Source organism: Rhinopithecus roxellana, chromosome 7, assembly GCF_007565055.1.
Source record: "Rhinopithecus roxellana isolate Shanxi Qingling chromosome 7, ASM756505v1, whole genome shotgun sequence".
Classification (NCBI taxonomy): Eukaryota; Metazoa; Chordata; class Mammalia; order Primates; family Cercopithecidae; genus Rhinopithecus; species Rhinopithecus roxellana.
The window spans coordinates 57789720-57816068 of record NC_044555.1 but is presented as its reverse complement, the minus strand read 5'-3'; the positions used below and the strand labels follow the sequence as shown (position 1 = coordinate 57816068).

General features: G+C 57.0%; 2 protein-coding genes across 3 annotated transcripts in view; one reads left to right on the top strand and one right to left on the bottom strand.

Annotated features, from left to right (window-relative positions):
• Positions 1–1218: 1218 nt before the first annotated feature.
• On the bottom strand, positions 1219–21245 carry ABCD1 (ATP binding cassette subfamily D member 1). 2 transcript variants are annotated; one of them, XM_010361745.2, is made up of 11 exons: positions 19923–21245; positions 16728–16908; positions 9965–10107; positions 9706–9874; positions 8987–9081; positions 5746–5891; positions 5264–5409; positions 2881–2965; positions 2614–2739; positions 2279–2471; positions 1227–1576 (listed from the first exon to the last, which is right to left on the bottom strand). In XM_010361745.2, exons 1-11 carry the CDS (start codon positions 20820–20822, stop codon positions 1556–1558), a joined length of 2205 nt encoding a protein of 734 aa, XP_010360047.1. In that variant the 5' UTR covers positions 20823–21245; the 3' UTR covers positions 1227–1555. The 2 variants fall into 2 exon arrangements, with proteins under 2 accessions (XP_010360046.1, XP_010360047.1); XM_010361744.2 differs by having other exon boundaries at positions 1219–2471.
• Positions 21246–21362: 117 nt separating this feature from the next.
• The window catches only part of BCAP31 (B cell receptor associated protein 31), a 28694-nt gene continuing 23707 nt past the window's right edge, over positions 21363–26349 (top strand). The window contains exons 1-3 of the mRNA XM_010361746.2: positions 21363–21761; positions 22825–22945; positions 25593–25693. Coding sequence (XP_010360048.1) covers positions 22854–22945; positions 25593–25693 — 193 coding nt within the window. The 5' untranslated portion in view covers positions 21363–21761; positions 22825–22853. The remainder of the gene's footprint in view (positions 21762–22824; positions 22946–25592; positions 25694–26349) is intronic.

The following is a 26349-nucleotide window of genomic DNA, read 5'->3' as shown; positions in this document are numbered from 1 at the left end:
GGCTGGGTGGGGTGGCTCATGCCTATAATCCAGCACTGTGGGAGGCTGAGGCAGGACGATCGCTTGAGCTCAGCAGTTTGAGACCAGCCTGGGCAACATAGTGAGATCCTGCCTACAAAAGAAATCACAAAATTAGCAGGGTATGGTGGCACACGCCTGTAGTTCCAGCTACTCAGGAGGCTGGGGCAGGAGGATTGCTTGAGCCGGGGAGATCAAGGCTGCAGTGAGTTATGACTGCACCACTGCACTCCAGCCTGGGTGACAGGGTGAGATCCTGTCTCATTAAAAAATAAAAAATACATACTATATATATATATATATATTTAAAAAGGACCCCCGCCCCATTTTCCTTCCCCTGCCCCAGCCCTTGACACCCACTTGTCTGCTTTCTGTCCTGATGAGCCTATTCTGGACGTTTGTGTCTGGCTTCTTTCATCCAGCACGAACTCTTTGAGGTCTATCCGTCATGTTATGGCGGAATGGCACTGCGCCTTATGGACAGGCTGTTTGTCCATTTGTCTGTTGACGAGCACTCAGGCTGCCCCACCTTTGGGAGGCTACGGCCATCCATGCATAAAGGTATGGCTGTACAGCTGTTCTCAGTTCTAGTGCCTCTGAGGTCAGGTGGGCTGCTGCACCCCATTCCCACCGGCCACCCTCACATGCAGCCTGCAGAACTCGACACTGCTTCTCTGTTGCTGACAGCGCCTCGGTGGCCTCTGGGCTAAGTCCTGCCTCTGTAGTGTGGCCTCCAAGGCCCGCCGGCCGCAGCCCTCCCTTCCCCTGCATGCAGCACGAACACCCTGTGCTGTGCTCCTGGTTCCCCCCAGGTCCCTGCACAAATGGCCCCCTCTCCCTAGAAGAGCCAGCAGCACCCTGTGTGGCAGCTTAGACATCCCTTCTCTTGCCTTCGTGCTCCTCCCACAGGGACCAACATGATCCCCTCCCCTAGTCCTATTTGGGCTCAGCCAGTATTTCTGTGCAATGTTGTTGCAGGTTCTGCCCCCCCACCGTCACGGGAACCCTAAGAGCATTGGTGTGAGGCTTGGCAGAGGATATGTTGGACGGTGTCTTCTGGTGACTTTCCACCGCAGAAGGGCTTGGGGGTCAGGCCCACTCCTTTCCCAAACTCACTCACTCCCCCACAGGCAACCCACTGCCTCTCCTCCATCTCTCCCCGAGACCCGCAGCAGACACCACCAGACTCCGAGGCAGGGAGGAAGGACTGCATTTGCCAATGGAGGCTTTTACTGGGGGGACTGGGGGTGGTGCCCGGCCCGAGGGCTGAGGGCCTGGGAAAGGCACACGGTGGCGGTGGGGTCTCTTGGGCAGGTGCTGGCTCTATAGACAGCTCCTCCTGGTGACCCCTCTTTGGCACTGAGCTGGGAACATGGTGTCCGCACTCCCGGCTGGCAAGCAGAGGCCCGTGTGCCCCGGTGGCGGCTGGCAGTGTAGGCTGGCGGGGTGACGGCCGCAGGGGCTGGGTTTGGCACTGGTGGGAGCCAGGGCCCCATGGGACTCAGAGGCTGGGCCACCCCCGCTGTTGGCAGGGTAGTCACATTGGCCATGGAGATGGCTACGAATAGGGAATCCAATAAATTAGGCTGTAGAAAGAAGAGGTGAGGGGCCGAGGGGGCTGGGGCTACATTCTCGCTCGGCAGGCAGTGCTGTGCGTCCCTCTCCCGTGGGCTCTTCAGGGCTCTTGTGGGGGAGAGGATGCAGGTGAGGGGCTCTGTGTGACCATGGGTCCCACTGGGTGGCTTTTATGGCATCCCATGGGACAGGAGCCTTGGCTGGCCACCCTCAGGGGCTGGATCATGGGGTCTTTGAGAGACTGACGAGGAGGGAATCATGGGGACTCGAGTCTCCGGAGGGAGGCCACCTGCAGCACCAGGGGCTGTGGCCTGAGTGGCTCCTGGGGCTTGGGTGCGCTGCTGTGGCTAGCACTGGGCCCCCTATGCCCCAGCTTCCTCCGCGGAGCAAAGTAGAGGACTCACTGCCCTGGACAGGGCCCAGTCACTGTGGAACAGCCCCCCCAGGGAGTGGAAGGGACAGGGCGGGGGTTATGCAGGGCGTCACCCTCCATATCTACTTTCCCAAGGGTGGGAAGGGTCTTCTAGGAGGGGCCAGGCATGCAGGGGCAGGGTGCATGCGCAGGTGGGTGCTGCTGTCTCCTTCATGTGATCTGAGCTTGGGGGTGGGGCAGGGGCCGGGGAGGGCTGAGTCAGGTGGAGGCACCCTGGAGGCCGCCAGGGTCTTGTGGGCTAGGTGCCGGCACCTGTGCTGGGGCCATGGCCTCGCCCAGGATCTGGCAGAGCTCTTGGAGGCGCCGCTGCATCTTGGGAATGCCTGCCAGCTGCTGCTCCAGCCGCTGCTTCTCCTCCGTCAGGCTCAGGCGAGCAGCCGAGTCCAGCTTCTCGAACTTCCAGCCGCCCTCCCCGTCGAACTGTAGCAAGTGTGTGTGGTACTTCCTGGCCAGGAGAGGGACAGGGTCAGGGGCACGGCACGAGGGCTGCTGATGAGAGCCGCCTGCTGCTGCTGGGCTCACCAGGCCACGTCCTCCCCTCAGACTGCCACTCCCACCGACCCCAGGCAGGGAGAGAGGGCACCTACCACAGGGAGGGCCGGTGGGTGATGGAGAGCAGGGCGATGCCCGCGTCCTTAGCTGCCTGGAAGATCTTGCCTTCCACATCGATGCTCACGGCACTGGTGCATTCATCCAGGAGGGCGTACTTGGGCCTGGGGGTCCGGGCCGAGAGGAGAGTCTGTGCACCCTCCAGGGCCCAGTACCTCAGCCCAGCTCAGGCTCCACTGAGCCCAGGCCTCCCCATGGCTGCTACTTCCCCTTCCAGGGGACCCCAGGGAGCCCAGAGTGCTCACCTGTGGTAGAACATGCGGGCCATGCCGATTCTTTGCTTCTCGCCACCCGACAGGACGTCCTTCCAGTCACACACAGCCTCCCAACCTGGGCGGGGACAAGGGTCTTGGCTCAGTTCCACCAGCACCCAGCCCTGGGGGCCGGCCGGGGAGCTGGGGGAGCTGTGGGAATGAGCTGGCTGTGATGACAGGGCCACTGTGCCTCTGTGTCCTTGTCCATCTGCCAGGCATTAATCATGGAGGAGTGGGGACTGGAATCATGCTTTCTCCTAGAAGAGATATGGTGGAGTCCCAGCCCCAGCACTTCAGTGTGACCTTATTTGGAGACAGGGCCTTCATGGAGGTGATCACACTAAGATGAGGTCATCAGAGTAGACCCTAATTCAATATGACTGTGTCCTCATAAAAAGGGGGTATGCGGGCAGAGGACGTGCATAGAGGGAACACGAGGTGAAGATATACAGGGAGAAGTGGGCCATCTGCAAGCCAAGGACAGAGGCCTGGAACACATCCTTCTGTCACGACACCCAGAAGCAGCCCACCCTGCTGGCAGCTGGAGCTCAGGCTGCTGGATCCAGGAGACAACCCACCCCTGCGGTTTATGGCAGCCCCAGGGCACCCACACAGTTCCCTGGCACAGAGCCCCGGAGCTGCCACAGTGCTCTCCCCAGACCAGGGGCTTGTCACCACCCACAGGGGTTGGGCCTCCTGTCACTGCCCTGTGCCAGCACTTTGGCAAGGCTCGAGTGGGCTGCTTGAACGAGCAGGTGAGTTGGCTGCTCCATTGGGCCGGGGCACTGCGGCAGAAGTGGCCCCTCCTGTATTCTCAGGCATGCTGCCTTCCCCTGCGGCCCAGGACTGGAAGTGGCGACAGGGTGTATGGCCACCCAGAATAGAGATTACGCTTCCCAGGTGGCCTTGTGGTGAGGTGTGAGCATGAGACTAAGTTGTGGCCAATGAGATGTAACTGTAAGTATTCAATATGGCGGCTTCTGGAACCTTCCTTAAAAGACAGAAGGCAAATACCTTTTGCCCCTTCCCTTCTACTTCCTCCATCCTACAGCCTGGGACATGATGTGAGGGCTGCAGCAGCCCCCCTGTATCATGAGGTGACTTTGGAAATGGAGGCCACACAGCAGAGTGACCTGGTAGAAAAGCCTAGAGCCCTGGGACCTTCAGAGAGCAGGGCCAGCCCCGGCAACTGTGGCCTGGCTCTCTTGGGACCTAACAGCTCTGTACAATAAACTCACAAACGATCTTAGCCACTAGTGCAGGGAGGCCGGTTCTGTTCCTCACAGCTCAACTCCATCCTAACGGCTCATGCTGGCCGGCCACAGGCCCTAGGCATTCAGGCTGCCACAGAGGCGGGAGGGGCCACGTGCTCCCAGGCTGAGGGCAGCAGGAGCAAGAGGCAGGGCCGCGCCAGGGGCTGCTCCACTGCCATCGCCACCTGTGTCCCCACTTCCTCCACAGGCAGGTGACAACACCCCAGCCATTTCCTGCAGGAGCCACTTCTTCTCATGTTGCCACCAAGGCAGGGCTTGGTGCCTGTGCCCTTGAACCGTGAAGGGGAGCCCCAGCAAGGCGAGGCCCTTGCCCAGGGCAATCTCGCACACAGCACTGGGGGCTGGAAGCTGAACCCAGAGACTCAGAATTCAAAGAGAGAACTGAACACTCCTACCATGTCCCTGCAGCTGCACCCCCCTCTCCTCCTCTGCTCTCCCAGCACGACGGACACTGTGAACAAGCAGCATTCCTTGATAAGCCCAGGACAAGACAACAGCTTAGTCTGGCCTCCTTTTCTGTGAACTCATCTCAGAATCCACCCGACTCTGCTGGCCCCAGCCCCCTCCAAGCGTCTGCACAAACCTCCTGACAGTAGCCATCACTGCATACATGTGCCTGCCCCTCCCAGGCTGCCCCTGCCCACCGCCCCATGGTCCTTCCAAGAGCATCTGATCCTGCTCAGGGAAAGCCTAGGCTCCCGCCTGGTCCGGAGGGGCCTCTGTGAGCTAGCCTCTCGCGCCACCAAGCCTGCGGGCTGCACTCCGCCCTGCTGTCCCTGGCTCCCCGACAGGGTAACCGCTCAGCATTCTGCAGGGCTCAGCTCAGACCTCTTTTCTCTGGGAGAGGGTATCCTCGGTCCCCCAGTGAGGTGCACATCCCTGTTAGGTGCCCCCTTCCCTAGAGCACCCATGCCACCTGGGGCCATCTGTGTGGTGCTGGTCCTCCCTGGTAGGCAGGCCTTAGAGGCAGCACCCTCTGCCCCGCCCCTGTGGCACCTGGCACTTTAGACTCCTGGATGTTGAGATAATCTTCACTCCCTGGAGGCCAAGGGAGAGGCCACAGTGGGACAAAAGGCGGCTGCCAGCCCCAGGCCTCCTACCTCCCTCCCGCTGCAGGATGTGGTGCAGATGCACGATGTCCAGGATGGCTTCCAGGTCCTGCTCTGAGTAGCCCTTCCTTCGCATGTCCTCCACTGAGTCCGGGTAGATCACCTGGTCACGCAGGGAGCCCACAGACATATAGGGCCTGTGGGAAAGCTGGGTGTTCATAGAGGGAAGGGCTGGCCCTGCCTCTCCCAAGATACTCTGCGCCTCCCAGGCAGTGTCCACGTGCCACACTCACACGCACCCACACGCTCACGTCGCCACCCGTGCACACACCCCACACAGATCCAAAACAGGGCAGTGGATTGGGCGGGTTTGGAGGGAGCAGGAACCATAGCCTGTCTCTGGCTCTGGGGACAGTGCCTTGGTGTCCTCTCCTGAGGTACTGACTCTTCACCACTTCCTGGGCCTCTGCAGGAAGCCATGTGTGAGTGCACAGGCAGGAAGAGGTGCAGGAGAGATGCATGGGCTTCCTCACCTCTGCGGGATGTAGAACATGCGCTGGGGTGGGGGCTTGTAGAGCACACCGCCGTACGTGGGCCAGAGCCCACCCAGGATCCGGAACAGGGAGCTCTTGCCGCAGCCGTTGGGGCCCGTGATGAGCAGATGCATGCCTTCCTCCACCTGCAGGGGCAACAGCCACTGACACCAGAGAGCGCAGGCTCCTTCCCGTACCCTATGGCCTCCTGCCCAGCCTTGAGAGGCTCCCAATGCCCGAGGCCAGCAGGCGGGCCATTCTTGATCTGTTGATAAAGGACAGCAGGGCCTGGGGGATGGGGTCCAGCATCCACGGCCCTAGCTAAATTTAGCTCTCACTAAATGCCTGGCCCAGGACACAGTAATGGACAAGACCTGGCCCTGTCCTCAGGCCCTGACATGCCCAGAGAATGTGGGTCCAGCACAAGAGGAAGGGCCTATTCTGCCACAGCTGAACGAGTAGGTGTGTTTCAACACAGCCAGTGCCATCCTCAGTCCCATCCAACTTCTACTTCACCAGGAATCCAAGTGCAGGGTCAACTCTCAGCCCCCTTTAAGGAACTGCCCTGAAAAGCACTTTGTTTTCAAGAGACAAGATCTCAGTGTCGCCCAGGCTGGAGTGCAGTGGTGTGACCACAGCTTACTGCCGTCTCCAACTCCTGGGCTCAAGTCATCCTCCCACCTCAGCCTCCTGAGTAGCTGGGCCTACAGATGCACGCCACCATGCCTGGCTAAGTTTTTTTTTTTGAGACGGAGTCTCACTCTGTCGCCAGGGCTGGAGTGCAGTGGCCGGATCTCAGCTCACTGCAAGCTCCGCCTCCCGGGTTCCCGCCATTCTCCTGCCTCAGCCTCCTGAGTAGCTGGGACTACAGGCGCCCGCCACCTCGCCCGGCTAGATTTTTGTATTTTTTGATAGAGACGGGGTTTCACCGTGTTAGCCAGGATGGTCTCGATCTCCTGACCTCATGATCCGCCCGTCTCGGCCTCCCAAAGTGCTGGGATTACAGGCTTGAGCCACCGCGCCCGGCTACCTGGCTAAGTTTTAAATGCTTTTTTAGAGACGGGGTCTTGCTATGTTGCACAGGCTGGTCTCAAACTCTTGGACTCAAGCAATTCTCTCACCTTGGCCTCCTGAGTCACTAGGGACAAAAGGCAGTTTCTTTCTTTTCTTTTTGAGACAGGGCCTTGTGGTGGGATCATGGCTCACTGCAGGCTCAACCTACTGGGCTCAAGAGATCCTCTCACTTTAGCTTTTCAAGTAGCTAGAACTACAGGCACGGCCACCACACTTGGCGTATTTTTGTATTTTTAAAAATTTTTGTAGAGACAGTGTTTGCCATGTTGCCCAGGCTGGTCTTGAACTCCTGGGCTGAAGCAATCTGCCTACCTCGGCCTCCCAAAGTGCTGGGATGACAGGCATGAGCCACCACACCCGGCCCAAAAGGTACTTTCTTTATGGCTCTAGACTGACAGTACAGACCCACTGCCTTCCCAGGTGCCAGAGTGACCCAGAGATGCCACAGTGGCCCCTGGGCTCTGCATCATGGATCCCAGGCTCCTCAATTCACTGATTCCATGGTCCTCACTGGAGCTAGGAAACGCCTACTTCAGGAAAATGCCAGCCAGGCTGGGGGCGGGCTGTGTGCAGGGAGGAGGCCGGGGGCCTGGAGTCAGTGAAGTCCACGGTAACAACAACGCTACATAGGGCTCCTGGGAAGACTTGAGGGCGTGGTCTTTAGCTTACCTCAGGCAGTGTCATGGACGGAACTGTGTCCTCTGAAATTCCTATGTGGGAACCCTAATCCCCACTACCTTGGAGTGTGAGCTGATTTGGAAACAGGATCGTTGTGGATGTGATGAGTTAGGTTTGGATGAGGTCATTCTGCAGAAGGGTGGGCCCAAATGCAATGTGACCCATGTCATGACAGAAAGGGCAGACGGAGACACGGACACACCCAGAGGGAGAGTGCTGTGTGGAGACAGAGGCTGAGGCCAACCTGCCGTGGCAGAAGTCAAGGAAGCCCGCAGATGGTCAGCAGAGCAGAAGCTGGGACAGAGGCCCTGAGCGGAGGCGCCTTCTGGGTACTCGGCAGGAGCCCGCCCCGCCTGCACCTTCCTCTCGGACTGCCGTTCCCCAGCCGGGAGAGAGGCCATCTCTGCTGGGAAAGCCACTCAAAGTTTGTAACGCTTTGTGACCACAGCCACAGGATGCTAATGCAGCCACCTGACTGTCCCCTCCTGAGGGGCTGGGCCTGGGCCTTGCCCCATCTTGCACACCTGGCTCCCTGAGCAGCTGTGGCTCAGCGTGCAGGGGCCCTGTGAGCTTGCCTGCTGCCCCTGCCTGCTTGCGCTGCCCGGGGCCAGCCTGGAAACCACCCTCCTCAGACTCACTGGTGATCAGCTCCCCGGATATCCTAGGAGTGGCCACTGCCGGCGGTGAGGGGTAACCACCTGTGCTGGCCCCTCCTCCCTGGCACGCCCCTCCTCCCTGGCACGCCCCTCCTCCCTGGCATGCCCCTCCTATGTGAGCTGCCCCTCAGGCCCACGGCCTCTATCGTCAGCTGCCTGCCCACTTGCTCGCAGCGACTCCTGGGCAAGGCTTCATCCCACCCCCACCACCCCAAGGGACTTTGACCACTCTTCTTGTGATCCCCACTGTCCCTTGAACAGCTGTCTACCTGGAGACCTTTGCAACACTTTAGTGCCCCTCCACAGTGAGGACTCCCTGAGTGCAGGGCTCCTGATTTACCTCAGGTTTCTGGTGCGCAGCTCAGAGTTCAGGGCACATTGGTCAAATGAATGAATGAATGAGTGATTCCTTGCCACTTCTCTACCTGTCCTTCCACCCCAGTCTCCCCTCACTCCATTGCTCCCCAGCCCCATCTAAACCCCTGGCTGGGGACACAGGTAATCTGTGGCCTTCCCAGGGAGGTCGAGTGGCAAGGTTTGAAGCAGAGCCCCCGCCCGGGCCTTGGCTTTCTTAGGAGTATGGGGAACTGGCATCAGATGATAGGGCCAGGAACGCCGGGGTGAACCTTGGCCAATCCTGGTATCACTGGTCTCTCTTATCAGCCTCTGTTGCCCCAGGATGAACAGTCAGAGACACGTTGGTCTCTCACCTTGACCTTGGCCCACCTGCCACGTAGATCTAGGGACAATGGCTGTTGCCAGCACAGACAGGCGGGAACCAAGGGCTGAGGCTTGCATATGTGCATGGCTGGCGCCCTCCCCGCTGGACCTACCCTGATGTTGAGGCTGGCCACCACCACCTCTCCTGAGGGCGTGATGATGGGGATGTTCTCGCAGATGATCCCCTGCTCCACATCCACCACCTGGCCTGCAGAGAGAGCACGGCGGGGGGTGGGGAGGGGAAGGAGTGGTGGCAACCCCTCTGCATTCTGGGGGGGGGGGGTCTGTGTGTCCCAGGCAGCATGCCAGCTGGTTCCCCACCAGTAGCCTGTGGTCCAGGGCCCCTAGGGAACACAGCCAGGACTTCCAACAAGCTGAACTCTTCCCTCAGTGTCTAGTACAGTGCCCTGGGCCGCCACCCACTTCTGCAGCACCTGCCTCCCACGGCAGCCAGCGGCTGGCACACTGACTGGAACTTTCTCTTGCTGTCCTGCATGGGTGAGGGGACCACATCCCCCTTGTTTTGAATGAATAATCCAGGCTGGGGCCCTCAAAAGGCGAGTCACTAGGGTGGTTGGCAGCTACTGTCTGGGAAGGAAGGCAGTCGGACTAGCACCTCTCCCCAGGAAACCCTCCAGGGGCCCAGCTCGACCAGGCCGAAGTCCTCAAAGACCCTGCTGGGCAGCCCTCCCGTCCTGGGTGGACTGGGATGGGCCAGAAGCGCACAGAGGTCCCTGAGTGAGGGAGCAGGAATGGGAGGAGCTGGGGCAGCAGGTCAGCATCTGCAGTAGCAGCAGGGGCGGGGTCACTCATAGGGAGGGGACAGCCTTACCTCGGATCTTCAGGGGGCCCTCCACGTGGACACCAGACTGGCCTATGGTCCCAGACCCCGCCTGAGCGTCCTCCAGCTCCCTGGGCCTCTTGAAGTGACAGCGCTGAACATCTTCAAACACCTGGAACATCTCGTGCACCCGGGCTGTGTAGCCAGCAAGCTCCGTCACCTGAGGGAGGGTGACCCTGGCTCAGCCCTTGCCAGTTGCAGGGAGAGGAGCATGGCAAGGATGGCAAGGGTGGGGCTGGGCCAGAGGTACCTCCTTGTACGACGACATGATCCGCTCAATGGCATCTGCAGCCGCTGTCAGGAGGTTGCGAGCAATAGTGAAGGCTTCTGTGCGCTCGCTCACCAGCTCCTCCTCCTTCTTTTCCAAGGCTGCCTTCTTCACGGCCTCTGCATCTGCAAAGCCCCAGAGGGGTGGGTGGCAGGGCGGGGAGGGGCAGAGACAGTGGAAAGTTAAAAATGAGCCGCTGGAGAGAAAGGCCAGGCTCTTCTGCAGATGGTGCCAAGGCAATCAGATCTCTCTCTCTTTCTCTCCATGTGCAAGAGAGGGACTCCTCACACCATACATACAAACCAACCCAGAGCACATCACAGGCTGATGTGTAGCGTAGCCCAAACTATGAAACTCTTAGAAGAAAATGGGATAAAGCTTCATGACCTTGGATACGGCAACAGTTCCTTCACTAGGACACCAAAAGCATGAGCAACAAGAGAAAAACACATCAACTGAACCTCATCCAACTCAACACTTTTGTGCACCAAAGGACAACATCGAGACAGTGAAAAAGACAACCTACAGACTGGGAGAAAACTCTGGACTGGTGAACCACACATCTGATGAGGGTGCAGTATCCAGAATATACAAAGAGCTTTTACAATTCAACGACAGAGATAACCCGATCACACATGGGCGAAGGACGTGAACAGACATTTCTCCAAAGAAGACATACAAACGGCCACTCAGCACATCAAAAGCGGCTCAGCGTCATCAGTCATCAGGGAAATGCAAATCAAAACCACCAAGAGATACCACCTCCCACCCACTAGGTGGCTAGAACACAAAGGGGATGACAGCCAGTGCTAACCAGGATGAAACGGTGGAACCCTCCAACACTGCTGGCGGAAAGGTAAAATGGGGCAGCCACTGTGGAGAACAGTCTCGCAGCTCCTCAAAAAGTGAACTGTCCAGTTACTGTGTGACCTGGCAATTCCACTCCTAGCTATACACCTAGGAGAAACGAGAATATCTGTGCAAATAGAGACCTGTCCATGGATGTTCACAGCAGTGTTATTCACAACAGCCAAAACATGAAGAAACCCAAAATGTCCATCAATGGATGAATGGATAAAGAAATTGTGGTCTATGTACACAATAGAATATTATTCAGCTATGAAAAGGAATGAAGGACTGATTCATCTTATGACATGGACGAATCTTGAAACCATGATGCTCAGTGAAGGAAGGTAGCACAGAGCACATGATTCCATTTCTAGGACATGTCCAGATAGGCAAATCCACAGAGACAGGAAGCAGATGAGTGGGTGCCAGGGACTGGAGAGAGGGAATGAGGAGTGACTGTTCATGGGTCTGGGGTTTCTTTGGGGGATAAAATAAAAATAAAACATTCTGGAGTTAGTGGTGATGGCTGCACAACTCTGTGAATGAATTTAAATTGTACATGGAAAAGGATGAATTGTATGGTATGTTAATTACATCTCAATAACATTGATTTTTAAAATGCACCAGCAGGCATCTCGCTTTGTTTCTGGGTACAACCAGCTCCTTCCACCTGCCCTCTGTCCTGCACCACTGATGTCGCCCCTCCTGGGGAACGTCTGAACTTTGTCATCCAACGCCCAGGGCTGTTTGGCTTTGAAACACCAACTTTCTTTTTTTTTCTTTCTTTCTTTTCTTTTTTTTTTTCTGAGACAGAGTCCTGCTGTGTTGCCCAGGCTGCAGTGCAGTGGTGTGATCTTGGCTCACTGCAACCTCTGCCTCCCAGGTTCAAGTGACTCTTATGCCTCAGCCTCCCGAGTAGCTGGGATTACAGGCACCTGCCACCAAGCCCAGCTAATTTTTTTGTATTTTTAGTAGAGATGGGGTCTCACCATGTTAGCCAGGCTGGTCTCAAACTCCTGACCTTAGGTGATCCGCTTGCCTTGGCCTCCCAAGATGCTGGGATTACAGGCGTGGGCCACCACGCCCAGCCTAATGTCCCACTTCCTGACCTCTACACCATGGTTTTGGACCTCTGGGCCAGCAGCCATATTGTTTGGTGTCTGTTTCTCCCAGGAGCTGCTCCTGTCTTAACTTGCTTTTCTGTCACACTCTAGGGCCCTGTGGCAGCACCCTTGACCCTCATCAATGGCCTTGACTCTCAGTTTCTGGATCCTTAGAGTCCCCACAGGAGCAGAGGTGGGGAGCAAGGGTGAAGGCTGCCTCTGAGGGTGCTGGGGTGTGGCTGAGGTGGTGGGAAGGTCCTGTAAAGGACCCGAGGACTCTATCCAGGGGCATGTGTGATCCTGAGGGGGAAGCCTCAGGGATCACTGGCTGGGGGCTGGGGGAGGACATGAAATGTAGAGTCAGCTCAGGGCCATGCAGGGTGGAAAGGGGCCTGGCCTGGGAAACCAGGGAACTGGATTGGGCTGGCAGGGCGGGGGCGCTAATCCTAGAGGCTGAAGGCCTTGGACCTTCCTTCCCACCGTGCTCTGAAGGACACAGCCCTCCTCCCCAGGTATTCTGAGAGCTGGACAGTCTCTGTGGACAAAGGGAAGGGTCTGCAAGTCTTTGTGCCTAGAGCATCCTGGCGCAGAACCAGCTGCCCTCTGCAGGTTCTCTTGGAGCCTTGGGCGACTAAGGCCAGGGCCCTGGAGCTGGACAGAGCAAGGCCTCTGGGCTGGAGTGGGAGCCACAGGCCCTGCCCATCTCCTAAGCCCACCTGCCTTGCATGCCAGCCCAGCAAAGCTTATCTAAATCTTCCCCAGCCAGCACACTGCACCTCCTTGAAGCACCCGGAGCCCTCACTAGCCACCCGGTGCAGGGAACATAGCAGGGACAAAACAGAAAAAAATCCCTGCCCTCCACGGGGCTTGCAGTCCATGGCAGGGAGAGAGAAAAGCGCCACTGACGGGGTGTTCAGTGCTTGGGAGAGCAATGAGGCAGGGAAGGAGACAGGAAAGGTGGTGGTGGGCAGGCCGGGCCTTGCCTAGGTGGGCTGTGCCACAGGGCAGCAGAGTAAAGAGTGCTCCTGGCACAGGCCCCAAGACAGAGCAGGCCTGGCATTTGGGGAAATAAGAAGGCCACAGGACCAGGCACAGTGGCTCACGCCTGTAATCCCAGCACTTTGGGAGGCCAAGACAGATGGATCACTTGAGGTCAGGAGTTCAAGACCAGCCTGGCCAACACGGCGAAATCCCATCTCTACTAAAAATACAAAAATTAGCCAGGCATGGTGGTGTGCACCTGTAGTCCCAAAGGCAGGAGAATTGCTTGAACCTAGGAGGCGGAGGTTGCAGTGAGCCGAGATCGTGCCACTGCACTCCAGCCTGGGAGACAGAGTGAGACTCCATCTCAAAAAACCCCCCCAAAAAACGGAAGGCCACAGGACAGAACCAATCAAGCCAGGGGAAAGGGAGCGCTTCACAGCCTTCAAAGGCTGCTGGCTCTGAGGGCCAGCAGAGCAGGGCCAGGAGCCCACAAAGCCTGGCACAGCAGAGGCTCAGAAAAGTCCTAGGCCTTCAGGGCAGGGAGCAGCCTGATGCAATCAGTGGCAGCCATGGAGCGAAGCGGCTGCAGGTGCTGTTTCGTGGGCTGCCTCAGTGCCCAGGGCTAGGTGCGCTGACTGGGCCGGGCACCCACGCCGGCATCAAGGCTGCCCTTGATGTGCAGTCCCCGAATTAGATCCTTCCTCTTGGTGAGTCACCCAGAGGACGACACAGACAGCTGAGGGCATGGAAGCCCCGAGGTGGAAACAGAAACAGGGAGAGAATCAGACTTCTGTTTATAAATTGAAAACCCTCTTCCCACCAAACTGGGTAAAAACTATGACACTATTTCAAGCAGAGCCAAGCTTGATGGAAAGCAAGGGAAACTCCTGGGAGCAAAGAGAAGCAGGCAGCCAGGTGATCCTTTGAAAGCCCCAGAGGCAAGCAGGGCAAAGACCAGGAAGCTTTCTTTGCTTAGCCTGGGCTCTATGAGCAATGAACAAAAAGCCTCCTCTAAGAATTTGTAACAATGTGCCTGGAGTTCAAACGAATTCAAATGAAACCACCTCTCATTTCAGGAACCATCCCCTCCACACTAACTAACGGCCTCCAACTGCTTACCCTGGAGTGCTTGGCCAAAACAGAAGGAAATATGGACTTACACCCTCCATTGAGGTCATACCAATCCCCATAGAAGTTCTGTTGCAAAACCCACAAGGAAATGATCCACCATGAGTAAGGACCAGCAGACAGAAGACAGGTGAATGAGACTCCCAAGAACTGAAGCAAACCAAACCATCGGATAGAGATGGTGGGGTAAGTATGACTAATATGATACACAGCATAAAAGGAGCAGTCAAAAAGATAAGCAAATAAGACACAGAAACAGCCTGACATTTCTACTTGAAAAAGGAAATATCCATTTTCAAATTTCTATTTGAAATAGAATGAAATAGAACTTACAGAAACAGCCACTGAAATGTGAACAAAATTCCAATTAGACATGGCCGAAAAGAAAACTGGTGAACTGGCAAATGAGCAAGCAGGAAGAAAGCCTGAGGGCATCCCCAGAATTCAGCACAGTGTGAGATGGGAAACAGTAAACAGAAACCAAAAGACACAACGAAGAGAGTCAGAAGTCCAGCGCTGGCTGCCAGTTCTAGAAGAACGGGATAAAAGAATGAGAGTCAGACAATATCTCAAAAGCTAATAGCTGAGAATCTTCCAGAATGATTGAAAAACCTGAATATTCAAAGGACATATAACAAGTCTCAAGCAGAATCAACAAAAACTGACATCTAAACACGTCATAGTGAAACTGCAGAATGCCAAAAAGAAAGAAAATGATCAAAGTACTCAGAGAAAAAACACAGCATACTCAGGGAGGACAATTTGTCAGCAGCTACAGATTTGTCAGCAGCTACAGAAGAAGCAGGGAGATAGTAAGACATTGTGAAAGGGCTGAGAGAAAAGAACTGTCCACCTAGACTCCATTGCGCAACTCAACTTTAGCTTCGGAATAAGGGTGAAATAGAAACATTTGCAACAAAAATAATCAAAAATTACAACAGGCCAGGTGCGGTGGCTCACATCTGTCATCCCAGCACTTCGAGAGGTCGATGCGGGAGGACCGCTTGAGCCCAGGAGTTCCACACTAGCCTGGGCAACATAGCAAGAACCTGCCTCTACAAAAAACAAACAAACAAACAAAAAACAAAACAACACAAAGAATTACAATAAAATAATCAAGAATTAGAAGCACTGATGACTCTTTGTCCTGAGTATAGTTGTGAGTTAAAAAACAAACAAACAAACAAACAAAAACTAAAAACGTGTCTATCTGGAGGAAGACAACAGAACATAGAAGAGAAATTGAGATGTGGGAGCGAAATGGTGACCATAGAACTCAGCAAACGTGTGAGCCAGTTTTATCATGTGTGGATAAGGCGATAGCAAAGCGAAAAAACTAGGTACAAATCCAACTCTTGGCTGGGCTATGACGCCATGCCCCACGGGGCTCTTCTGTGTTCTAAGGTCCAGGAGGAGGTGGAGCTATTGATTAACCTAACAAGTATGCGTGTTGATCTTTTAACTTTTATTTTTATTTGAGACGGAGTCTCACTCTGTTGCCTTGGCTGGAGTGCAGTGGCGTCATCCTGGCACACTGCAAGCTCCGTCCCCCAGGTTCACACCATTCTCCTGCCTCAGCCTCCGGAGTAGCTGGGACTATAGGCGCCCGCCACCGCGCCTGGCTAATTTTTTTGTATTTTCACTAGAGACGGGGTTTCACCGTGTTAGCCAGGATGGTCTCGATCTCCTGACCTCGTGATCTGCCTGCCTCAGCCTCCCAAAGTGCTGGGATTACAGGCATGAGCCACCGCGCCCGGCCACGTGTTGATCCTTTAAAGGGTAATCACTAATGGACTAAAAAATCAAATGCAGAAGTTGCAATCCAGTAGAGAAACAAAACAGGAATGCAGGCTGGGCGCGGCGGCTCACGCCTGTAATCCCAGCACTCTGGGAGGCTGAGGCAGGAGGATCACCTGACCAGGAGTTCGAGATCAGTCTGGGCAACATGGTGAAACCCTGTCTCTACAAAAAATATGAAAATTAGCCAGGTATGGTGGCTTGCGCCTGTAGTCCCAGCTACTGGGGAGGCTGAAGTAGGAGGATCACTTGAGCCTGGGAGGTCAAGGCTGCAGTAAGCCAAGGTCGTGCCACTGCACTCCAGCCTGGGCGACATCAGACTCCTGTTTCAAAAACCAAAAAGAAAATAAAACAAACAAACAAAATCAACAGGAATGCAGAAAACCTAAATCTTCAATCTTATCACTAGAATAACAGGTAGAACAAGCTTCCACTCCTCTAAAACGCCTTAGGGTGGAGGTCTTTCCCCTTTGCAACCTACAAGAGCTGTTTCAGGGCGAGGAAACCAAGGCTAGAGTGATAAAGGGGCTCACTCGAGGTACTCCGCACATCCTCCCACCTCTAAGTCACAGTTGGGTTGAGGACAGGGACAGGTGGGTAAGGGTATCTGTGCCTGGAGAAGTGATACGTTGTGTTCTTGACTTGCAGTCCTGGGCTTGGCTGAGTGATACCAAAGGACATGAGGTGTGCGCAGAGCAAAAGGCAACAAGGAGGGGCAAGGCAAGCCCAACCTCTGAGAGCATCAAGGGTGGCAGCAGGGCCTCGGCAGCCCCGGCAGCAGAAGTGGGAGGCGGGCCGGCTGAGCTGGGCCCTTGTGAGCCCAGCACCCAGTGGTATGGGGGACAGGCCCCTGGCCTGGATCCTCTTAGAGCCCTGGGTCTCACCTGACTCTGAGTAGCCAGTGGCAGTGATGATGGGGACAGCCACCATGAGCAGGCCTGAGGCGCTCCACACATACTTCATGAGGAACTGCTCCAGCATGACATACCACAGGCGTTCCAGAAGGATGAGGTTGATCTGCGAGGCCAGGTCCTGGTAGGAGTGCTGTAGCAGGGCCAGCTCCACCTGAGGGGGTGACAGACACAGACAGGCTTCGTGGCCATGCACAGTGGCAGCTCCCATGGGGGCAATGGTCAGAGTCTCTGAGTGCCACTCACACACGCTGTGCCATGGTGGCCATCAGAAGGCCGAGAGTCAGAGGTTACGATTGGGCGGGGCCAGGTCTCAAACTCAAGGTGTGACGGGGTATAAGGGACTGGCTGATGTCACAGTGCGGCTGCCGTCCCCTCTCTACTCCCTCTCTAATCACCTTGTTTCTGTCCTCTGCTGAGCCCATTTCTTTGGGTTCTCTGCTAGCCCCTCCTCTTGACCCAGAGAGATCATCCATCAGCTCTAATTTTTCCCCCACTAAACTAAGCAAAGAGCAGCGCAGGACAGCAAAAGGCAGTGTCTCTTGGGCTGAGTGCAGTAGCTCACACCTGCAATCCCAGCACTTTGAGAGGCTAACTGTCTGAGCCCAGGAGTTGGAGACCAGTCTGGCCAATATGGCGAGATGCTGCCTCTACCAAAAATAATTAAAAAAAAAAAAAAACTAGCCAGGCGTGGTGGCACACATGGGTAGTCCCAGCTACTCGCGAGGCTGAGGTGGGAGGATCACTGGAGCCCTGGAGTTTGAAGCTGCAGTGATGGCACTACTGCACCCCAGCCTGGGCAGCACAGTGAGACCCTGTCTCTTGGTTCTGAAAAACTCAGTTCAACAGTCTTGGCCTATTTAGGCCCCCTCTCCCCTCAACTTTCCCACAGTTCCTTTTGGTGAGAAGTTTGCACAGATGTGCTGCTGAGCTGGGCCCTACAGGACTCGCCCCAGTGGATGTCCCCACTGCTGAGCCTGGACCTCGCTCCCTCAGCAATGGGTAGGCCTCCCCTGTCCTTCTGTTCCCCTTCTTGCACTGGCCATCACTATGTCAGGACACCAGCAGGTGGGGAAAGGGACATCTACAGAGAAGAGGTGGCAGCAGCAGTCAGACAGGTGGGGGAGGTGGGAGGTGTCGGGAAGTGCTCCCAGCAAGGTAGCCAAGGGGTTGTGAATTTCTGGGCTCAGTCCAGGGGCATGCGCCCCAGCCTTGCCTCCCCACAGCCATCTGATGACAGCTGCCCAGCTTGGCACTGTTTGCCAAGTGCTTTCACGTCTCTGCATCTGATTCTCACCACGTCCCATTGCATGTGTATTCACGTGCCCATTGTACACAGAACACTGAAGCCCAGGGAGGCAAAGTGACCTGCCCAAGTCCACACAGCCTGACGGTGGCAACCAGTGTGAGAATTTGAACCACACTGGCAGAGCTGCCAGGAGAACCACTTTCTTGTAAATGATGCTCAGACTTATCAAGAGAGCTTTACTTTGTTCTCAAGCAAGAGATCATGTCATGTGCATTTCAATAAGCCTCCTCGTGGCAATCCCAGGAAGGACAGAATACTCTGCTGTGTGCCCTCCAGCCAGTCAGCTGCTTCTGCCCTGATCTGAGCCTAGGCCAGTGTCCACGGGGACATCAGCCAGTGGGACTGCCACGGGCCACATGCCACCCGAGGGGTCCTATCACACAGCTTTCCTACCCCACACAGCTTTCCAGCTGAGGCCTATGCAGACAAGCCGTGAATGCACACCGGGCCCTCCTGCCCTAGCCAACAAACCCTCCTGGCCAACGCGCTACTTCCTGAAGCTAGCCCGGATGGAGTCCTTCAAAGAACCAGTAATCTACTTCCTGAAGCTAGCCTGGATGAAGGCCTTCAAAGAACCAGTGATCTCTCTTCTGCCCCCGCCACCCAGGTCGGCCTGCACAGCTGAGCTCCCTGCAAGCCCGATCTCCCATTCCTGAAGCAAGCACCCCGGCAATCCAGACTCGTGCTGGGAGCTGGCAGGGGTGCCAGCCAAGGCTGACAATGTAGCTGCGGGGAATGTGCCAAGCGCCTCGCCCAAGGCTACGGCTGCTTGCCAAGGCCCTGCAGCCCAGCATGCGGGTAAAGAGGAGAGGGAAGCTGGAGTGGTGGCTGAAGTCCAGGGGCCTTTTCTCTGAATCTGCAGTCTGGCCCACACCCGGGATGCCCCTCTCTGTGGAGTTCAGGGACAAGCCTGCTTCTCTGCTGGTGCACAGAGACAAGGTCCCAGGGCAAGGGGCCGCCTGACCCAGGGAGCACACACAGGCCTTTGGGGGATGGATGCCATTGTGCCCCTCCTCCCAAGAAGCACTGGGGAACGGAAACTGAGTCGCAGAGAGCAGGGCCCAAGGCAACTGCAACCCCAGGCACAAGGAAGGGGAGGGGCTGAGGCGAGATAAAGGGAGCACTGACCTGGAGTAACCTTTCCCAGCGCCTGCCTGGCCCGCCTGCCCCGGGCCCACCAGGGAACCAGGAGACAGACGGGGCGGAAGGGCAGCCACGCCAGGAGCAGGAAGTGTGTCCCTCCGCAGTGGCAGCCTGGACCCGGCATCTCTGGTCTGGGGGCCCCCGGAAGGCAGCTGAGCCAGTTGGTAGCTGGGCAGGCCTGTGGGCTCAGGCGGGGGTGGCCTTGACCCCAAGTCCCACTGCTGCGCTGGGCACTGCTCATTAACCTCGCTTGGGCTGAGTCATGCCCATAATGCCCGCCTGCTTGGCCAGCCAGCTCTGCTGGACGCCGGCCTTCAAAGGGCCCAAGGGCCCAGGAGGGGCTAGGCAGCAGGTCACGTCCCTTGGTCCCCGCTCCCGAATGGCAGGCGTCTCCTCTCAAGGCTCAAACTGCTAGGATCGCAGCTCTAAGGCTGGGACAACCTCCTTGAGGAGGAGAGGAAGCAGAAGTGGCCAGGAGCGTGCAGGCAATCAGCACAGGACAGTCCCCACCCAGCCTTCCTGCCTCTCCACTGCCGCGCCCGAGTCCACGGCTGCCCAAGACCCTGCCCACCCCAGCCCTGCTCTCCCATGGCCTGCCCACACCTTTGGCATCAGCCCCAGCCCGCCCTGGACTGTCCCCACTGCTCACGGCTGCCTGCCTCCGGGCCTCCCTGACACAGGCTTCCCTCCGTGCCCAGCGTCCCAACCTGCCCCACCTCATGGCCCCCGTAGAAGGCGATCTCCTCCGAGTTGGCCACCACACGCGAGTGCATGTAGCGCAGCTCCCCCTTACGCCGCGCCTCCTCTGCTACCAGCTCCCCAAACTTGGGCGAGAAGGCCCGCAGCACGTTGGCCGTGAGGAACACCACGAGGCCGGCGATGGCTGAGGGCCAGGCTGTGCCGGCCCCACGGGAACGGGCCGCCTGAAGCAGGGTGTAGGAAGTCACGGCCACGTCCAGGAGTGGCTTGGTCAGGTTGGAGTAGAGGTGGGCCACAGAGGCCGCAAAGGCCACCACGTCCTCTGTCAGAGACTGGTCAGGGTTGCGAAGCCGCCCGTCCATGTTGCTGACCCGGTAGTAGGTCTGCTGGGAGAAGTAGAGGCGGTAGGCGTGGGCCACCAGACGGCTGCGGAACGACAGGGCCAGCTGGCCCTCCAGGTAGCGGATGGCACTGTTGACGAAGGTAGCAGGGAGGGCGATGAGGAGCCATTGCAGCAGCTGCCAGCCAAAGGCCCGCGGGTCCTTGCGCACGATGCAGCGGGCCAGCCTTCCGTCCAGACGGGCCACATACACCGACAGGAAGGTGCGGCTCACCAGGGCGGCCGAGTGCAGGGCCAGCAGCCCCGTCTCCCGGCACAGGACCCGGGGGAACAGCAGCCGCAGGAGCCACAGAAGCCGCTGCAGGAATACCCGGTTCACGCCGGCCTTGGCCGCCGCGGCCCCGGAGGCCTCCTGCGTGGGGTCCCTGGCGGGCGCCTGAGAACCCCTGGCCGGGGCCAGGCATTGGCGCACCAAGGGGTAGACTTTGTGGGCTCCATAGGCCGCGAGGGCCAGGAGCACGGCCGTGCGCTTCAGCGTGCTCCCCCGCCAGGGCCGGGGCCTGGAGAGCACCGGCATGTCACCTGGGCTGGCTGGCGCGCAGGGACTGGGGCTGGTGCCTGGGGCAGCAGTTGAGGCAGGTGGCTGGAAGGGTTGTTGTTCTGACCCCGGGCCTGTTGTCTAGGCAACTGGAAACCTTGCGGTGGCCCTTGAGACTGTCGCTTTAGGCCCCCGGGGTGCTGCTGGGGCCCCTGGTGCGGTGGGCTCAGGGCCCTCCAGGGTCGCGGCCTCTTCGGGCAGCCCAAGTGGAGAAACTTGGCTCTCCTGTACTGTCAGTGCCCTGGCCCTGAGGTCAGGGCCTGGAGAGATCTCGGGCAGAGGGGGCGTCTCTTCCTCTCCACCTTCTCCTCCTCCTCCTCCTCCTCCTCCCCTGGTGGCGCCCCTCCCCGGGGCACCAGGCGCGTCCGTCCGCTCCGCAGCCTGGCCGAAGCAACAGTGACTCCGCCACCGGCCCAGAATCCCCACCCACCCCTCCCCAGGGGCGAGTCGAGGGAAGGGGAGGAGGCGGAGGAGGGGCGAGGGGCGAGGGGCGGAGTCCGGGCGCGGGAGCCCCACCCTGTTCTTGCCCCTCGGCGAGGCCCGTCCCCCCCCGACCCCGTTCTCGCCCCTCGGCAGGGCCCCTTCGCACCACAGAGACGTGATACGGCCGCGCGGACTAGATAAGCGGCCCTCGCAGGCCCGCCAAAGCCCCGCCCTGCCCGCGTGCTCGCTCCACCCCTCCCCGCGCGCCCGGAGCCCCAGGCGCCGCTTCCTCTCGCGCTCGGGGCGTCGGCCCTCCGCTCGGGGGCGGGGCGGGAAGCGGCCGTGGGCGGAGCCTCCGGGGCCTCGCGAGGGCTGGTGGGCGGTGCCCGTCGGGCGCTTCCGGTTTCCGGCTGCGGGATGAGGGGCGGGGCCGGGGCTGCTGTGGGAGAGTTCGGCTGCTGCGGCGGGGCCTGCACGCTGACTGTGGGAAACTCGGTGAGCGGGCTCCGCGCGCCAGGCTGAGCTCCGGGACCGCCGAGGCTCCCTGGCCCCTCTACGAGGGAGAGAGGCGAGCGGCGCGGGGAGGCCCGGGGGCCGGGGAATCTCGGGGCCCGCAGCCTACCTGGGTGTGAGGGGCAGTGGAGAGGGGAAAACGGGCGGTGCCTCTAGAAGGTGGGCTCGGGGGCGGGGTGGGGGGCGGTGAAGCCCCACCTGGAGGAGCGGCCGGGCTGGGCCTCGGGGACGGTGTCCCAGGCCGGGGTCATGTCGGCGGGGCCCCCGGTGCGCATAGTCGGCTCTCGCTCTGGGTGGGCGCTGTGGCCCTCCTGGGCTACTGGAAGGACACCTGGCTTCTGAGGGGACTGCTTCCAGAACTTACCCCGTATGGGGCCTTGAGGGGCTTGGTCGAGACCTGCTTTTGCGCTTGGTCCCGAATCCTGCCCTCTAGGAGTCGCTCTTGCGGGCCTCCAGCCCACCGGAGGCGAAGCGGCCCCGGGCGGAAGGCCGCTTGAGCCTCGAGGGAGGTGCCGGTTTCTATCCGCGGGCGCCGTGGGGACGGTGGGAGGCGGGGGCGTCGGCAGTGCTTGGACTAGGTGCGGCCTTGGGCCCGCCTGGTAGCGGGGATTTGGGCCAGCAGAGCGCTCGCCTCTGCGGCTGAGTTCTGCCTGGTGGGGAAGGGAGCGTCCAGTGGGTGCCGAGGCGTCCTCTTGGCGCTCTGGCACTGCTCTTCCCGAAGAACGCCTTTCAGTTAAACGGGCGTCGGAAATCTCGGGCTCCCTGGGACAGGGATCGTCGGGAGAGGCCGCTCTGGACGTGTTGACACACGTGCTGGAGGGGGGCGGGTAACTGACCAGCGAACGGAAGTTTGTGGGGCCTGTGAACGCTGCTGGCCAAGCGGCCCTGCCTAGTGGAGCCCTGCTTCCGCCAGCGCGTCAGAGACTGTGAAGCAAAGTGCAGGGGGTCGAGTGGAGAGTGGCGGCCCCAGCCTCGCATGGTAACTGAACTGGATGGTCTTGGCTGCCCAGCGCTTACAAATCCTGTTCCTTCTGTGCCCTGCCAGGAAACAAGCTCCCATCTCCTAGCAGCAGGATGAGTCTGCAGTGGACTGCAGTTGCCACCTTCCTCTATGCGGAGGTCTTTGTTGTGTTGCTTCTCTGCATTCCCTTCATTTCTCCTAAAAGGTATGGCTTGTGGAGCAAGCAGGCGAGTTAGGCGGGAGGGTCCCTGTGCCCTGGGACTGGTGTGTGCAGCTGGTGGACCCTGGAATTGGAACCCGTTGGAACAGGTAGAACCTGTCAGGGGTGGGGGTGGCAGGGGTTGTGTTTGTTATTGCCAACCCTCCCCAGGGTTCTGCTTCGTCATGACTTGCTCAGTTCCTTTTGCTGTGTCCCCTGCCTTCTGGTCTTCAGAATGCCCCCAAGAGGCAGGAAGATCCATGTTACAGTTCTGGAAATGATGCCCTCCTGCCTACTCTTGGCCCCTGGGGTCCTGGGATGGCAGCGTGGGATTCGGAAGACTTGCACCACTGGGTCACGTTGTTGCTGATTTGGTGACTCTTGTCCTAACTAGTCTCACTGGCATTGCGCAGTGGCTGCATGAACATTACTCAGCCTGTGGAGGATGAAGCCATATTCCCTTTTAATGAACAGAGGACCTGTTAAAAGTGAATTGGAAATTAATTTTTAATTATGTATAATACCTGAACACGTCCCTATTTAAATTCAAATATTACAAATAAGGCCAAATCTCCACAGGTATTTTTGAAAACTGTTTTTTCATGAAAAATTATCCCTGAGGTGATACCATAGAAAGTATGTAGCACTGCCTGAGGAGAATTCTTTTTTTTTTATCTTTTTTTAATTTTTTATTTTTTTATTTTTATTTTTATTTTTATTTATTTATTTATTTTTTTGAGACGGAGTCTCGCTCTGCCGCCCAGGCTGGAGTGCAGTGGCCAGATCTCAGCTCACTGCAAGCTCCGCCTCCCGGGTTCACGCCATTCTCCTGCCTCAGCCTTCCTAGTAGCTGGGACTACAGGCGCCCGCCACGTCGCCCGGGTAGTTTTTTGTATTTTTAGTAGAGACGGGGTTTCACCGTGTTAGCCAGGACGGTCTCGATCTCCTGACCTCGTGATCCGCCCGTCTCGGCCTCCCAAAGTGCTGGGATTACAGGCTTGAGCCACCGCGCCCGGCCGAGGAGGATTCTTGCAGAAAACCAAACCTTCGTACAGTTGACAAGACATGCAGAGATAGAGGGCCTCGGGGAGCTTTAATCTGGGAAGCTTTAGAGGACAGACAATCTGATTTCTACACAAAGCAAATTGGAAAAGCAAATGAAAGACGGGAGGGAAGGGGGAGCTTCCAGAATAAGAGGGATTTAAGACATTTATCCACCAAATGCCCAATCGGTACCTTGTTGGGTCCAGATTCAAACAAATACGGTTGCCTACAGTGATTGGCATTTTCATCTCTAGCCCTGATGATGAGGGCTTCTTGTTGGTTTGAACAATATGTAAACACTTCTGAAGTCTTAGAGCTGCATCCCAAAGCATTTGTGGAGGGAAATGATGTGAGGTCTAGGGTCCATCTCATCATAACCCAGGGTGGGGGGGATATAGACAAACCAAGGTTTATCACGTGGAAAGACAGCTTAAAGAAATAACATGTGTATGGGGCAGACATTTTGAATATTACAAAGGGCAGAACAATGAAAAGTAAGTTTCCCTTTTCAGAGACTATCAGTGTGTTTTCTTTTTGTTGCTGTGGTTTCTTTGTTTTTTTTTTTTGTTTTTATTTTGAGACAGAGTCTTGCTCTGTCACCCAGGCTGGAGTGCTGACAGCAACCTCCACCTACCGGGTTCAAGTGATTCTCCTGCCTCAGCCTCCTGAGTATCTGGGACTACAGGCGCCTGTCACCATGCCCAGCTAATTTTTTTTGTATATATATATATATATATTTTTTTTTTGTAGAGATGGGGTTTCCAGACGTGAGCCACTGTTCCCAGCCAGCTACCCGTGTTTGAGATTAGTTTTCCAGGCCAGGCACGGTGGCTCACATCTGTAATCCCAGCACTTTGGGAGGCCGAGGCAGGCGGATCACGAGGTCAGGAGATCGAGACCATCCTGGCTAACACAGTGAAACCCCATTTAGCCGGGCGTGGTGGCGGGCGCCTGTAGTCCCAGCTACTTGGGAGGCTGAGGCAGGAGAATGGCATGAACCCAGGAGGCGGAGCTTGCAGTGAGTCGAGATCATGCCACTGCACTCCAACCTGGGTGACAGAGCGAGACTTCTCAAAATAAAAAAAAAGGTTAGTTTTCTAGACATTTCTATCTGTACGTGGACCAGCATCTTTTTTTTTTTTTTGAGACAGGGTCTCGCTCTGTCGCCCAGACTTGAGTGCAGTGGCGCGATCTTGGCTCACTGCAACTTCCGCTTCCCAGGTTCAAGTGATTCTCCTGCTTCAGCCTCCTGAGTAGCTGGGATTACAGGCGCCCACCACCACGCCTGGCTAATTTTTGTACTTTATTTGTAGAGACGGGGTTTCGCCATGTTGGCCAGGTTGGTCTTGTACTCCTGGCCTCAAGTGATCCACCCACCTTGGTCTCCCAAAGTGCTGTGATTACAGGTGTGAGTCACCGCACCTGGCCTTTTTTCCAACACTCTTGAATGAATATCACATTAGAGAATTGCAAGCCACTGAGGCTGACTTTGTGTGGGCTATTCGGCCATTGGAGAAAAGTGCAAAGCTGGATTTCCATTTTGCTCAGGGCCCTAGAGCCCATGTGTGTACTTTCTCTTCAGCTCCTGTCTTTTTTGTTGTCTTCACAGATGGCAGAAGATTTTCAAGTCCCGGCTGGTGGAGTTGGTAGTGTCCTATGGCAACACCTTCTTTGTAGTTCTCATTGTCATCCTTGTGCTGTTGGTCATCGGTGAGTGAGCTGTGGCTAAGGGCAGCTACATGACCTAGACCCTGGTCTCTGCTGCAAAACCCTTTGCCGCTTTTGATGTGTAGCATCCAGTTTTAGCTGCTGGGAGATAGACCAATGAAATGCTGTGTCTTTCTCTTGTGAGAAGGAAGAGGCTCCCTTTGCCCATGCTGCTGACCTCTAGTAGGTTCTTCACTTTGAAGCCCCCCTAGGCCGGGCGTGGTGGCTCATGCCTGTAATCCCAGCACTTTGGGAGGCCAAGGTGGGTGGATCACCTGAGATGAGGAGTTCAAGATCATCCTGGCCAACATGGTGAAACCCCATCTTTACGAAAAATACAAAATTATCTGGGCATGGTGGCGGGAGCCTGTAATCCCAGCTACTTGGGAGACTCAGGCAGGAGAATCTCTTGAACCCAGGAGGCAGAGTTTGCAGTGAGCCTAAATCGCTCCATTGCACTCCAGCCTGGGCAACAAGAGTGAAACTCCATCTCAAAAAAAAAGAGGCTCCTCTAGCAGTGGGCGTGGGCTTATACCAAAGCAGTTTGTGTGCAGCCTTATGATGGCCACCTTACATTGCTTTTTTTCAGGACCTTGGGAGAAGGGACGCCTTAGGTTTCTGAGGCTGCTCCTCAGGTCACTCTAGAACTGAAGCCAAGG

Coding starts and splice junctions, on each gene's coding strand:
- ABCD1 (XM_010361744.2), bottom strand. CDS start 20,822: ATGCCGGTGCTCTCCAGGCCCCGGCCCTGGCGGGGGAGCACGCTGAAG. Junction 9,875..9,964: donor TCATGTCGTCGTACAAGGAG/GTACCTCTGGCC, acceptor ACCCTCCCTCAG/GTGACGGAGCTTGCTGGCTA. Junction 9,082..9,705: donor GGGCCCCCTGAAGATCCGAG/GTAAGGCTGTCC, acceptor CTCTCTCTGCAG/GCCAGGTGGTGGATGTGGAG.